Raw genomic sequence first — 15,858 nt, 5'->3', positions numbered from 1 at the left:
CATAAAACATCATTTCAAAAAAGGTTGAGCTAGCCTGTTTCAGGAGAGTATTTGTTCAGTCAATGCTGTGAGGAGCAATGCTTTTCCTGTGCGTGTTAAGAATGACTCTCTAAAAGAGGAAAAGGTGATGCTGTTGAAGGTAATAGCCGGAATGGTCCTGAAATTCCTTAGATAAGCTCCTCCTGCTAAAATAAAATTATTTGGAGGAAAAAAAAAAAGTTAATTGTATAAATCTTGGAAAACAGACAAATTCAGTCTTTAGTTTTTAATTTAACAGTAGGGAAAGATTTTCTTTTCAGTTTGTATTACAGGACAGTCTGAAAATCCAGAGCTTGGAAGCACTTTTATGTCCTAGCTACTGTATTTGCTTACTGTATTGGCCTTAAAAAGTAGATTTTTCAGAATCAGCCACTGTACAGGCAGAATTGCTTTAAACAACTTTCCCCAAACGTATGGAGGAAAGTTATTAAAATCTTAATTAAAAAAATATATATATTCTCAGGTATGTGTGATTGTTATTATAAAGGACAGCTATTTCTAAAGCACATATAATATTCCATTAAATTTCTAAACCACAAGGATCTTAAAAAAAAAAAAAAAATTGTACATGCATATTGCCAAGTCTCCATATAGGACCTTCATCAGTGAAGAGTCTGTCTAATTACCTACTGCCTGCCTATCAGATTGCCAGTCAAATCAGGAAAACATTACAACCACAATAAAATGAAAATTGTTTGGGACTTTTACCACTTAGTGTTATGATATTGTGGGGTATAGTCATTCATTCCTGATAATCCTGTAGAAGACTTCTGGCTTCTCTTTGGTGGTGGTTTTGTTGTCATTTTTTTTTAAATTTTGTCCTGCTTGTAGACATTTCATATCTTAGAATAACAGGAACTGACATCTAGCACTCTCCAATTAAATGTAACCAAATATAAAGTGGTCCACCATAGAAGCCACAACAACAAATAGGATTATGAAGTACTTTCAGACCATAAGTGGAAATTGTTGGCATATCATATGCAACAAAGAGAATTGCCCTTTTAATCTGTGCTTGACAGGATATGCTGCAGCTAATCCTAGGAAAGAAAGAGAAGAGCAGTCATCTGTGAATCTACAAATTTAAAAGATAAGAGCTCTGTTTCAAGCTATTAGAGAGAGACTCACAATAGAGAAATTAGTTTTGAAAATTCAGCAGCCACAGTCTGTTTAAATGCAAAACCTGATGGCAAAAAAACTTGTTCCTATGGCAGCATATTAGGATTTGATTTCCTTTTATCAGTGGAGGTTTACAATAAGATGGGCTTGGAAATAATTCCTCTGTCAGAATACAAATCTCGTAGAAATCTGATTTTGTCTTTTGTTGTTGTTGTTTCTGACTGTTTTTGTTTGTTTTTAATCAGCATAGCTTCTGATTTTCAGCTGTTTGGAAACATGGACATGTTTCAGTTTTAAGATGCACAATACTATATGCCTATATCACAGAATCACAGAATGTTAGGGATTGGAAGGGACCTTGAAAGATCATGTAGTCCAGTCCCCCTGCCGGAGCAGGGACACCCAGATCATGTCACACAGGAACGCGTCCAGGCGGGTTTTGAAAGTCTCTGGAGGAGACTCCACAACCCCCGTGGACAGCCTGTTCCAGTGTTCTGTCACCTGCACCATAAAAAAGTTTTGTCTGATATTTAAGCAGAACCTCCTATGTTCCAGCTTGCACCCACTGCCCCTTGTCCTATCATTGGGTGTCACTGAGAAGAGTCTGGCTCCATCCTCCTGACACTCACCCTTTACATGTTTATAAACATTAACGAGGTCACCCCTCAGTCTCCTCCAAACAAAAGAGACCCAGCTCTGTCAGCCTTTCCTCGTGAGGGAGATGCTCCACTCCCTTAATCATCCTCGTGGCTCTGCGCTGGACTCTCTCAAGCAGTTCCTTGTCCTTCTTGAACTGACACGCCCAGAACTGGTCGCAATATTCCAGATGTGGTCCCACTAGGGCAGAGTAGAGGGGGAGGAGAACCTGTCTTGACCTACTAACCACACCCCTTGTGATACACCCCAGGAAGCCATTGGCCTTCTTGGCCACAAGGGCACAGTGCTGGCTCACGGTCATCTGGCTGTTCACCAGGACCCCCAGGTGCCTCTCCCCTTCACTGCTTTCCAGCAGTGGAATCATGACTTTACCATTCTGCACTGTAAGTTAACCTGCTCATAAGATTACAAAGTTTTCATTGTGTTGTGCCACTAACAGAGTGAGTAAGAAGAATTTGTGGTAACTTATCTTCATTGTTCCTACTTTTATTTTAGGCATTGGTCAGTGATGGAGAATCATACTAAGTTATTTCTACATATAAGCTTTGGGCATGCACTGAATTTCTGTAGCCCATTTCAGAGATCCTGGGTAACAAACCCAAGAATTTTATGTTTTCTAAATTCTGTTCACAGAGAACACTTAAAACGCTTCTTACAGAACATCAGTATACTATCTTTCACTTAGTGAAAGTATAAAATAACTGATGTGACTGAATGGAATGGTTTAGTTAACAGAAAGGTTAAAGATAAATAATTAAAAGCCTAACTGGCTGTTCCAGAACACAGCTACAAAGCTGCTGGCTGTAAAAGCGCATTAAAACTTTCTATCACTGAATAGTCTGAAGGTCAGCAAGGGGGCAACGAAAGAAATAAATCCATAAGCATCAGATATTGAACTACGGATTTTAGCAAACTGTAGGAAAGAAGCTTTTTATGCACTCATAGGTTGTCACACTGTATTGCTGTTCCCAAAAGGTACTGGGATCTCAATCCCATCAAATATTTAGAGAGGTCTGTAGTGAAAGAAACCTACAGTCATATCCAGGACGCTCATGGAAAAGTTTTTCTACCAGCTTAATAGTTTGTGTAAATTACTGAAGAAATAGGAATATGTATATCACTCTGGTGATACTTAGTGCATCTCTGACAAATGGCCAGGTTAAGGTGATGCCAGGAAAGAAGAGGAAATAGGAAGGATGTTCTCTCTGTATCTGTATTAGTATGATCATAACTTGAGTACAAGGAGCAATAGTTACATTAGTCTGAAGGTCTATTCAGACTAATTTATTGTGTTTCCAGATGAAATAATTTTCATGCTTAATACTTGGTCAGATATTTCTGTAATGCACTGCAGTACATTCAGAAGTTGGGTAAAAAAAGTTTCAATGAACAAATGCACTGCTCAAATTATAGTGCCTGCTGCAGTTATGGAGAATTCCTAGCATTCAGCATACTCTGCCTAACAGTTCTAACTTTTCATGACAGTAGGGCTCTGGACAGATGGAACTAAGGACATTACATCTATGTAGTTGCCTTAACAACCAAATTCATAATCACCTCAAAGAATGAAATCAGGTTTGTGTGACATGACCTATTTTATGTAACACCATCCTGACTGGCATTAATTATGTTCTCATCCTTTAATTCTCCATTGCTCAAATCCTGTATCAACTTTCTGTTATTTTACTGGATTTATCAGTGATAGATGTCAGGCTAGCTGGTTGAGTGTTGCCTGGGTCAACATTCTCTCTTTAAATATTGGCATAATATAAGCACTTTTCTTAATGTTTTGAAATTTCCCCAGTATTCTAAGACTTGTTGAAATTAGCAGTAGCAAGCAAAAGATCCTTAGCTTTGAGGTGATAATTTTTAAATATTTGTTTTACATATTATTTAACAACTTTTATTGCAAATGTGTATGTTGGTTTGTCAGCCACCACATTTTCAAATGCACATGTAATTACTGATGACTTTGCACTTACTCTGCATCAACAGTTTGTCTTCAGCTAGTAACATCCCTTTATATTACTCTTGGCCTCTGTCCTGACAGAAGTTTATCTTTTGGTGTCCAGGTTTCTGTACCAGTTTTCTACATTTTCCCAACTTCTAATACTGATAGTTCCTTTTTCCTTCCTTTCCCTTTCCCTTTCCCTTTCCCTTTCCCTTTCCCTTTCCCTTTCCCTTTCCCTTTCCCTTTCCCTTTCCCTTTCCCTTTCCCTTTCCCTTTCCCTTTCCCTTTCCCTTTCCCTTTCCCTTTCCCTTTCCCTTTCCCTTTCCCTTTCCCTTTCCCTTTCCCTTCCCTCTTCCCTCTTCCCTCTTCCCTCTTCCCTCTTCTGTCTTCTCTCTTCTCTTCATTACTGTTGTATTCAACAATACATTGTTGTATTCTCTTTTTCATCTTCACTAAGATATTTTTTTCTTGACTATTGATCTTTTCAGACATTTCACTAAATATTCTTAAAGCAAATGCTTAATCCTTTTTTTTTTTCCTAATCCCCCCAGTCAATTACTTATTTTTCACTAATTGGAGAAATTAGCACTTTGAAGCAGCAAAGAATATATGCCTTCGTACTCTCTTCTGTCCTCTGTCTATATTCAGTGTAATTAGGGTATGTTGAGGACATGTATGCTGAGGATCATTATCTGCTTTGAAATATTCCTAAGGTTTTCCAAGAAAGAACATTCTTTTCCCAGACTAAAGTTTTAAACAACCAAACCCACACATATATATGTCATGTATATGTGTATTATATATCATTATCTACATTTGTGTTTGTATGTCTATACTTATATAGCCTGTATGTTTAACTGCATTTAAAAAAGCTCAGAAAAATATAAAACTAAGCATCATATTGGAGTAGTACCAAAATAAGTGTTATACTTCTGTTGCTAAGTCTAGCTGGACAGATGTTACTGACTGTAAAATTAACATTTTGTTCACGTCTATAAGCTAGAAACAGTTATATTTAATTCCTGAGAAGTTATATGCTAAAAATGTCATTTCCAAGTGAATAAGACATGTACACTAACTTGATCTTTTCTCACTTTTTTTCCTCCCAGGTGTTTCACAGACCCTAAACAAAAAGTGTTTTTCCCCTATCAGTAGACATCCCAGTTTCACTGAAGTTGGTGCAGTATTTTGCTTCTCATTGTGCTGCAGTGGTTTCTCAAAGTGAAACTAGATTATACCCTTGTTAATTAGTATTTCAGAGTGAATTGTTGTTCCTTTAGTATTTGCTCAGTAGGTTCAAGGCCAGATGATTTGTCTGCATGTTTTGTTTGAGTAGATAAAGTCAGGCTTTACCTAACCATGCTGTAGAGCAATTGCTTTGGTTTGAGATTTATTATTTTATGTGTGTAGCACTGCATTTCTCATTTGTGCCTGCCTGGTAATGAGCAAGCAGTGAACCAGACTTTATTAAATTTTCCAAAAACATAAGGGTAGAATTAGTCATATGTGATTCAGGATGACTCCATTTCCATGCTAGCCTCCCTGTCATGACGTTGCTGTCCTATGTAGCAATTAAATTAATCAATAACAAGTTTTTAAAAGCAGTGGTTAGTTTAAAAGCCTATGAGAGAGAATGACTGTTAAAATAATTAGATTTCCAGCTCCAGTTTCCAGGTTAGGATATTATGGACACATTTGTTCCTATCACATTTACTTTGCGGTTCAGTATGAATTTTCAATAGATGACTCTGCGATAAGAAAGCAGCAATTCAGATGCAATTATATAAACAGTAAGATCAGCCTGGAATTAGCCTGGAGAGTATAAAGCACACACAGAGCTTGTGCTGGGTCACTGCCTCTCCCAGCTCAAGGCAGAATCAGGTTCCTGTAATAGGGAAGAATTCAGCTGACAAGAGGTTGGTCTTTCCAGACTTGCATTGTTGCAGCTACAGGGTAAACCGGACTGCGTAATGACTTTTGCTATGGGAAAATGACAGCTGGAAGAGACTAGAGGGTGATGTCCATGTGTTTGTAGACACTGTCATTTAAAACTTGTAGTTTAGAAGATATAGAGTAGACCCTGGAATTGTCTTGGAGCTAACCAAATCTTTGTTCTTGGGATCCCCCAGCAGGTCTGGGAAATGAGGTCAGCACAACAGACAGATAAAGCGCGGATTCATTGATTTGATCTCTTTGCTGACGATCTTTATTGTAATTTACTTTAATCTATTATTTAATTCTTGGCAGTGTTCCCATTTCACCATGCCTCTAAGCCAACTGGAAAGTAAAAAATACAGTGGTATGTCTGATATATACAACTGTTTCTTTTCCTCTCTTGAGCATTTTATAAGATGCTTTCTTTAGAAAAGTATTTTAAACCACTAAGATTATTTCTGCATCTCTGGTTAATTCTAGAGCTCATGTTCTCTCACATATGTCACATTTTCAAATCCTTTAGCAGGGAAGGATAGGAAAACCTCCTGTTATTTTTCTGTGTCGGTATTTTATCACTCATTGGTGAAAAGTGCCATGTAATATGGTTTAGTGGGAAAAAATGATCATATGTGTTGTTATTGGCTTATTTACCCTTCTTTTCTGTTCAGTGGTTAGTACTATTTCAAATATATGTCTTATACTGAAAATAATTTGTGAAGCTGTAGCTGAAAAAGTTGAGATTACTTCTACTCTGTGACTATCATAACTGTTCTTGTCGAATTCTGAGAAAAGAACTGCAAGGCACGTCTGATTTTACTTAGGGTTTCTTTTTTTTCCCCCCCTTTTTTTCCCTTCTAGCATGAGTCCCTTCTTTGTGATGTCTCTCCTCTTTGGCCTGACTTTTGGTCAAACAGCATCACTTTGTGCTCCTTCAGAGTACACAATCCACGTGGAGAAAAGGGAATGTGCCTACTGCCTGGCCATCAACACCACCATCTGCGCTGGATTTTGCATGACTCGGGTACAGGAAGTTACTCTCTTTTAGGCAGTTGTTCCCATAAAGGCCATCGCTATAAAAGATGTGCCTATTCTTGCTGAAAAAAATGTGTGAAAGTTACTCAGGCTAAAAATGTCTGTCATAGACAGAAAAATCACATTATTGTCACAGTATCCAGTTAGCTTGTTGTGAAGGTATGGATGAGAAATGCCAAGACTCCTGAATTCTGTGGAACAACAGTGAATTCTGTGGAACAACAGTGGCATAACAACGAACTGACTGCTGCTGTTGCTGCAGAGCCTCTCTAGTCTGTTTGTGGATCAGGATGGAACAAGTGAGAAGCAGATTGTATTTGGTCACTCTTTTAGTTAACGTAAATTACTTGATTAATTTCGAGTCCAACAAATATGCCAGGTGGTGAAGGCAATGAACTACTATTGTGACAGATAGCTGTTGAGAATATCTCACATGTAGGCATGCCAAATGCTATGCTTGAGCTTCACTATTCAACATTGCATTTTAACTTCCACTCTGGTCAGTAGGTAGTCAATACAGAATACAAAGTACTGATAGCACTTTGAGCCAAACAGCACATTAGTTAAAACCACAAAAGCAAGGCAAACATTTCTAGAGGTGTAGAGATGCCCAGTCACATGCAGATTCAAAGTGAAAGGTCTAAACAGAAGTACACCAAAAATATCAGAACTAGTCTAAGTGTAAAGAGGTTAGCTTTCTGCACATATGAGAAAATGCCAAAGGAAGTTTTTCAACACTCATGTATGCTTCTGTGAAACAATGCATTTCTTTTTTCTTTGTAGGACAGCAATGGCAAGAAGCTGCTACTCAAAAGTGCTCTGTCCCAAAACGTGTGCACATACAAAGAGATGTTGTATCAAACAGCACTGATTCCGGGCTGTCCTCATCACACCATCCCTTACTATTCCTACCCTGTGGCCATAAGCTGCAAGTGTGGTAAATGTAACACTGACTATAGTGACTGTGTTCATGAGAAGGTTAGGCCAAACTATTGCACTAAGCCACAGAAGCTCTGTAACATGTAAGCTTCCAACAGAACGTGGTAGAAATGTACCTTTCTGCTCACAATTAAACATAAATAAAACTGTATTTCATAACAGGTTTGCAAACTGGTGTGCACAAAGTCTTATTCTAAAGAGGTATCACTAGAATTACTTTGATGAATTGGATGTTGTGAAATGCACAAAAATAGAATCATAGGACTGCAGATTTATATTTAGAACCGAAATCTAATTTAGGGAAGAAGGAGAAATAACTGTGTATGTATGAACCCTTGCTCATAAATTCCAGGTATTGTGCGAAGAGATGCTCAGAGACAAAACATTTGATATATCTAAGAATTACAAACTGGACAACACATACTCTCAGTATTAAACAGTTCAGTAGACTGACATATCCTTGCAGCCTTCATGTTAGCAACTGTATTTTGCCATGTATGTAATACATTTTTTGAGGACCCTAGCTTTATAGCATAGTCAGCTGGAACTAAGCACATGCAGTTATGTATCCACACTATAGTTCTGCTTTATCGCTAGCGTTGTCCAGACCTGTGTTCATTAGCATTGCTAGGCATACTTTTTCATGTCTTTGCACTAGCAGAGTAAGCCTCTCTTTTCTGTTACAGTGCACTGAAAAAGTTGTAACTCTTTCTAAGCATTGAAGAAACAGTGAAGCTTCAAATCTTGCCACTCTGTTCTATGGAATAATACTACCATAAGTTGGTATTATTATTATTGTTATATATATTATTATATTATGGTGTAATACCATCAAACTTAAAATGAAACTCAGAAAAGAACCCTCTCTTTCCCCACACAGGTCAACCGTCCCCTTCTGAGTTTCAAAGTGATCTGAGCCCCATCATATTTGCTGAACATGCACAGGTGAGAAGTGCAGACCCAGGAATTTGGAAATAAATGTAAAATAATAAACGTTTCCTTTTCTTTAGCTCTGACGATTCAGTGGCAAGTTTTGATTGTACTAGACCAACCACTGGGAATGAGAGCTGGTTTCCGCCTGGTTTAACTGATCCCAACACAAAGTAGAACATACAGAATTCAGTGGTAACTTTGCCCCTCACCTCTATTAGCTACAACAGGAGTGATGAAAACACAGTTTGATCTGTATCTGCTCAAGTAAATGTGATGCCTGCTGATCCAAGAGCACTATAGATAGACAGCAGGACTACACTGAAGACATGAATAGGGCTGACCAAAAAGAGAAATAAAACCTTAGTTATTAACCCGATTACCAAAGTTTGTGTACTTTGCATTTTAATCTGAATAATGGTAGACAAGAAATTATCAATGTGTGGCAAACTATCACTAACTTCCTAGTATTACTAGGATATATAGCATTAACACTATATAGTGATGTAAATTCATTACTTTTTTTTTTTTAATTCTACTAACGTCCATTTTTAAAGTCAAATATTGCATTCAGAAAAGCTATTAGGGTGAATCAAAGTGATTATAAACCAATTTAATTAAGATGAAAACCAAAAAGTTTGACACATACAAAACATGAATGATTTGCAATATTAGAAAAGGAATGATCCCATCCCTGGCTAAAAGTGTCTGAAATGGTCATTTCCTGTTAGTTTGACTGTACTCTCGTAAGTTACAAGGGTCAAATTTACTGTAGCACCTGGAAATACTACTGAGATGCACAGTACATTTTTTCTATTTATGCTAATTCATCTTTAGTAATATGATTGTAGCTCTCCAACAAATAACATATGCCATTCACACTTTGCTTGAAACAGTAAACAAAGGAAACAGAATTCACAGGATGCCTATCTTACCGATACGAGATTTAATTTTCTTAGAAAAATCTTGCTTTCAGTCTTGTAGTTGTCATGAATGTTCCTGGAATCTGATACTCTAACCCAAATATCTTCATTTTATTTTAACTGCCGCAAAGTCTCTGTGAAAGCCTAGAGGAATCTGCTAGGACATAATGGCAAAAGCTTTGTCCAGCACAATTGCAATAACAAGCTGACAGCATTTGCATGCTTGTCACAGATTCTGTGCAACGCATGAAAACTGTAATTGTCCTATGCATAAAGAAATGTCTTTGCAGGCAAAGTCTGAAAATTTAAATTCTCTAAAACCGTTATTTAAAATTAATAAAAAACCCAAAGGATTTTGCAGAAACAGTAGAAACCCTACTTCTGTCAGACATGTCATTCATGCCTCTGGTTTAAACTGTCCAGATATGGCTAGATATATACAAGACTACTTCTACAACAGTTGGACCAAGAGAAGCTAGCAATTAAGTTACAAAAGACTTTTTTTGGGGGGTGAAAATCTCTGGTATTTCCCAGACCCCAATGCAACTATAAAAAATGTCAAGAGACAGAATGCAAAAGAGCTATGGACTACCAAGTTCTGATAGGAAAAAAAAGGAAGTAATTATGCAATGAAACAGCAATTATATTACCTGGTAAATGGCAAAGAAACAAAAGCTTTAAGATCAGATAGTGCTTTCTAAAGTTAGCTGAAAAACCTTTAAAAAGGATATTTAGAACAGGAAAAATTAAGACATTACTATTAAGCAACATTTAGGTGAGGGGTCTGGAGAACAAGTCTTAGGAAGACCGGCTGAGGGAGCTGGCATTATTCAGCCTGGAGAAGAGGAGGCTCAGGGGCGACCTTATCACACCTTACAGGTACCTTAAAGGAGGCTGTAGCGAGGTGGGGGTTGGTCTGTTCTCCCACATGCCTGGTGACAGGACGAGGGGGAATGGGCTAAAGTTGCACCAGGGGAGGTTTAGGTTGGATATTAGGAAGAACTTCTTTACCGAAAGGGTTGTTAGGCATTGGAATGGGCTGCCCAGGGAAGTGGTTGAGTCACCATCCCTGGAGGTCTTTAAGAGACGTTTGGATGTTGAGCTTAGTGATACGGTTTAGTGGAGGACTTGTTAGTGTTAGTGTTAGTGTTAGTCAGAGGTTGGACTCGGTGATCTTGGAGTTCTCTTCTAACCTAAGTGATTCTGTGGTTTACACTTAGCAAAACCAAAAAGGTAACTATGCCTATTTATAGTAATAAGCAGCACTGCAAAATTATTGTAATGATCCCTCATTGCTGCATGTGACAGACTTGTCTTCAGTCTGAAGATATGCATGCAAAAAATAACAGTCTACTTGCATGGTTAATGCCTATGTAAACTCACTGAGAGGAAAATAACTGGAATGACCTCTTTTATAGTAAAAAAAAAATAAGACATTTCTGTGAGTGTTACTGTTTAAACATCCTTTTACATACTATCAAAGCACTTTTTCCCTTTGGCCTTTCAGCAGTATTTGTTTTCTACTTTAAGTCCAGGTCCAGCAATAGACCTTTACAGACGTGATTATTCCTTAAGGTCAGGCGCTTGTTTACATTTACTTTATGATGCCTTTTCACATAACTAACCAACAGATCTGCAGACAGCACTAAGATGTTGGGAGGAGGCAAAGATCTTAATTTTGGACAGGAAGTAACAGAAAAGCATGGGAGCACAGAATACTAAGGAGGCCTGTAGGAGCTGTGGTCAACCAGAGCCCACACCGAGGCAGGTTTGTCCTTTGAAGGTAACTGGCCCCCTCTTCCATACCGACATTGCCGTTGCATTAAACGTGAGGCCTCTCTTATCTAGAAAAGGCTTGAAAACTGGGCCATCCTCCAGCTCCAGTTGCTCTGATGCTGACCAGCTTCGAGCGAAGCCCCTGGGCGTTACCTGCCTGCCGCCACCCTGCACACGGAGCGCGGGAGCGCCGGGCTGAGCAGGGCAGGAGCGTTGCGCGCTGCCTCGGGGGCCCGCAGCGCAGGCGGCCGGCGGTGGCCGTGCTGGGCTCGGCCCTGAGAAGCACAATCCCGCACGAACCGGCACGCCCGCCGCTGGGGAGCGGGGAGGCCGCAATCCCGCTTTCCTCGGCTTCGCACGGAAAGGACGAACCCGCCTCCGCGGCTCGCCACGAGCAGGAGCGCAGCGCCGCCCGTGCGCCAGGGGGCGCCCACAGCCCCCGCCCCCCCCCCAACCCGACTGCACCGCCCGCTGAGGCGCGGTCGGCAGGGCGGGCCCGCCAGCGCCCCGGAGGAGGGGACTGAGGGGGCGAGGCGGCACCAGGCGCGCGCTGCGCGGAGTCGCCCGCAGACGGAGCCGTACCGTACCCGGCCCCGGCGCGCAGCCCCGCCGCAGCCCGGGCCGTGCCGACAGCTGGGGGGGGGGGGGGGGGGCGGGCGTGGGGCCCTGCCGTCGTCCCCGCCTCAGCCGTTGCGAGAGCGAAGCGCGGGCCGCACGCGAGTGCTGCCGGCCGCGGCGCCAGCCGCCATTGCGGAGCTGTTCCCGGCCGCGCCCCGCCCCGCCCCGCCCCGCGGGTCCCTGCGGCTCGCTGCGGGCTGGTGGCGGCCGCCGCCGCTCTGCGCCCCGCTCCGCTCCCGGCGGTCCCGCGCTCTGGCCGAGGCCGGCTCCTTGTCCTGCAGCCTGCCTGCGGCTCGGCTCCGGGGCGACCGTGGCACCGCCGAAGACGGCAGGCGCTCTCCTCCGGAGCCCGGCCCGGGGAGCCCCCCGCCGGGCGGTCAGCCGCCCGCCTCGCGGGCCTGTGACGGCGCGGCCCGCTCTCGGCTCCCCGGCCTGCGCCGTCGCCGCCTGATCGCGTGTTCGAAGGCAGGTGGCCAGCCCCGGCGTCCTGGGCGTCCTGCGCGTCGGGACCCGACAGGTGAGGCGAAGGCGGCCCTGGCCCGGCGGGAGGGTCTCCCTCAGACGTGCCGAGCGCGCGGGAGGCGGTGCGGTACCGTGCCCGGCGTGAGACTGGGAAGTTGCGGGAGACTGCTGCGGACATCGCGCGCCGGACGGCACAAAGACAAGTTCTCCCTGATAGTCTTTTATTTCAGGTTATCTTTATTAGAACGTTGCTTCAAATTCACGGCAAAACCGATAAAACACCACTTCAGAACACGTTAAGCTACAGGGAAGTGAAAGCTGATTTCAGCAACAGAATGAACGTCAGCCCTTTTTTTTTTCTTTACAGAAAGCTGCTATAGAGGTAATGCTGCTACAGACTTTGCAGTCATACACTGGTGATACCCCAGTTCTGTCCAAAATCAGAATTTGTGCTATAGAAACAAATACATTGCACTGGAAGTGGTTTGTGTTTTGGAGAACCTAGTAGTGGCAGAAGCACCAACAGAGAGGAAGATGTGGTATTGGTAAGCTTTATTTATGTACATTTCTATGAACATCATCTGATGCTGTTAATCAGTAGCCTCTAATGGCTGTAAAAGATAGTATTTGAAGGCTTAAGATAATTTAATTTTCAATACATATGAAATACGTTTTGTTATAAAACTATCACTTTCAGTATAAAGTGAAATATGAATCTTCATTGTAGGGATATTACAGGGCTGTGCTTCATCAGCTCCTGTTCAATCTCTGGAAGATATCAAAACTGGCTGAGTTTTTCCTGTAACGAGTGAAGGTCCCACTCAAGTCAGTTACTCAGAAAAAAACAGACATGGTAAATGTGAATAATGATGTTAAAAGAAATAAGGGAATCAACTACTTACATTTTTATAGGTTAGAACAAGCTGGTTGACTGGATCAGACTGGAAGAAAATGCATGTGCTCTCAGAATTATCCCCTGGAGGGTTATAGTCTTTTGTCACTTTCTTACAGCTTTGACAGAACATCTGTATTTTCTGTCCTTGAATGAGTTAAAAAAGGCCTTCAGTTACTAAGATGCAGAGAAATCTGCTGAACAGTACTGCAGATACATTATGTACCTCGCAGCAGCAGGAAACAACGAAAGAGGCTCTATCTCTGGATTCTGCTAAAAGCACTAGTAGATGGTAATACACTGATTTCCATATACCAATAACTTAGAGAATTAAACCAGTGACTGGTATCATTCTGTTCCTGATATACAGTGCAGATGTCTTACATACCCAGACAGCAGTAAAACCTAGGGTATAAGCAGTCATTATGCTCAGAAAAACAAATGCACTGTTCAGAGGAGAAAAAAACAACAACACACTGCAAGATAACACAAGACAACAACTTCAGCAGAAAGTTAGGTTGTTCAAGTCTGAATTTATAGCATATTTCTTTGTACCACTCTTTCCTGTTTTCATAAGGCACTTGGATGTTTTTGTCCTTCTGGCTGAGTGAGGGCCTTGGGAAGCAATAGAAGTCTCTGCAAACTGCCTTTTATTCAGTGCATCTGAAAAGCATGATTCATCATCTTTCAACTTAAACAAGAAACAGTAAGCAAATAAAGAAGCTGCCTCTGGTCATATCATTACATTTTGATGCTACAGATTTGAGAAATGAAAACCAAGTGGTGTATGTAGATGTGTTTTTAAAAAAAATAGTCATTACATGGGTGGAAGGTAAGAGAGGGAGACAGGAATTTACTGTAAATAAGTGGTCCATGTAGGGAAATTATTTGGGAACCCAAACCACTGGTTTGCTTTTTGTGGTATTTTTACCAATTGTCAAAAAAAAATACCAGTTGTTAAATGTTTTTACGGGAAAGCTCTCCTGCTCTGAATGGCCAAAAATGACACTATACACAAGTTTCTTCTTTCTGTCAGTCTTACCTTGGGAGAAAATACCCCAGCTGTACACTATCCCTTTTTCTCTTCAGGACAGAATCAATTGTAGGGATGGTCTCAAGCCTATCTGGGATCCAGGAAATTACTTTGTTATCAGGTATGAGAAACTTATTTTCTTAGTGTCAACTTGAGACCCTCATGGATTTGCTGCCAGCGTCATTCTCCCAGCTGAGACTTTCTTAAGAGCAGAAAGCCGATCAGGGACAGATTTCTTGGTCTGATACCTACGGAGTAAGGTCCCAGGACCTACTTTTACATGGCATCCATAGTTAATAAGCTGTGGACAGTGATACAAGCCTAACTCTTCTTTGGTATACGACACAACGTCTCCTGTCATCAGGGGACCTGAAGCTGAGCATAGAAACTACACAGTTGTCAGTGCCTGCTGCATACTCAGCTGATACTGCCTTTAGTGCACAGCTGTCTCAGTGCCACTGGATAGTCACAGTTCATGGCTGAAAAATTTGAAAAGAGAGATCTACGTAAAAACCATCAAGATGTGTCAATTAAATGGGAAACATGGAACAGCAGCACTGTTTCCAGTGCTGAAGTAATAGAAAAGTGATAGGAGTTTGAGTTTCTTTGGGAAATGAGAGATAAATATCACATGAGGGATGTATTCTGTGCAAATGTGCACTGGACTGCACACATTTCCTGAAGTCCCATCATATTCTAGTGTAATAAATTACTTGTAAATACCAAGTCCTGTTAGACATTATGGACCATTTCACTGAGATATGTAATTCAGCTGAATTCTTCCCTATCATACCCACTCTCTTAAATGGAACAACTGCATCAGAAATCTGAACTAATGCTAATCAGATGGACTGAGCTGGTATGTGGACATTGCTAACAAAGTTATTCCCTGAAATGCTGAATTACCTGCAGTAAGCCAAAAATTAACAAGATTCTGAGCCCTTGCTGTGATTTATTACCTCCTTTTGGGGATAAGCTTTCTTCCTTCTAGGCTGCTTTAAAAGGAACACATTCTTATAAATAAATATGAAAAATAGACAAAAATATGGAAACGAACTATGTAAACGCAAGCCCTGAGGTATTTCAAGAACGCTAATTTTTATACCTGACACACAATCTACAACTGCCAGTAAGAAAGTTTTCTTTATGGCTCTGTAAAAATGTCCCATTTTTCTTATCTGTCTTACGCCCACAAGAAGGGGTGAGAGGTTGAGGTAAGAGCCCCATGGAAGCTGTGATCGTCGCCGAAGCAAAACCAGAGGATATTAAAGTGCTACATGTCTTTCCCTAACCGTTTGCTGTCTTCAGTTCAGTTCCACGGACCAGTTAGATTCTACAGGGTATCTGACAAAGCTGCTGCTTTTTTTGATACAGTTTCTACTTCTGCACCAGCATTTTAGACCATATAGAGTCTTGCAGAATAAAGGGACTTCTGAATAGAGATTTTAGTGGCCCCTTTAACTCATAATTTTATTCTATCTATTTATTTATTTATTTTCGTGTCTCAGGCTAGCTTTGGAAGCTTAACCACACCGTGCACTGCAATCGCTCC

At 41.2% G+C, this 15,858-nt stretch overlaps 1 protein-coding gene across 3 annotated transcripts in view; it reads left to right on the top strand.

Moving 5' to 3' along the window:
• Positions 1-5,549: 5,549 nt before the first annotated feature.
• TSHB (thyroid stimulating hormone subunit beta) overlaps positions 5,550-15,858 on the top strand; it is a 152,238-nt gene continuing 141,929 nt past the window's right edge. The window contains exons 1-4 of one of the 3 annotated variants that reach the window (XM_083812556.1): positions 5,550-5,682; positions 6,560-6,722; positions 7,517-12,436; positions 12,749-12,926. In XM_083812556.1, the coding sequence (XP_083668682.1) occupies positions 6,561-6,722; positions 7,517-7,759 (405 nt within the window). In that variant the 5' untranslated portion in view covers positions 5,550-5,682; position 6,560 and the 3' untranslated portion in view covers positions 7,760-12,436; positions 12,749-12,926. Of the gene's footprint in view, positions 5,720-6,013; positions 6,066-6,559; positions 6,723-7,516; positions 12,437-12,748; positions 12,927-15,858 lie in introns of those variants that run through there. The other 2 variants (XM_083812557.1, XM_083812558.1) reach the window with 2 other exon arrangements.

Source organism: Anser anser (genome assembly GCF_964211835.1).
Source record: "Anser anser genome assembly, chromosome: 27".
Lineage (NCBI taxonomy): Eukaryota > Metazoa > Chordata > Aves > Anseriformes > Anatidae > Anser > Anser anser.
The sequence above is the reverse complement of the archived record's forward strand: the minus strand, read 5'-3'. Positions and strand labels throughout refer to the sequence as shown.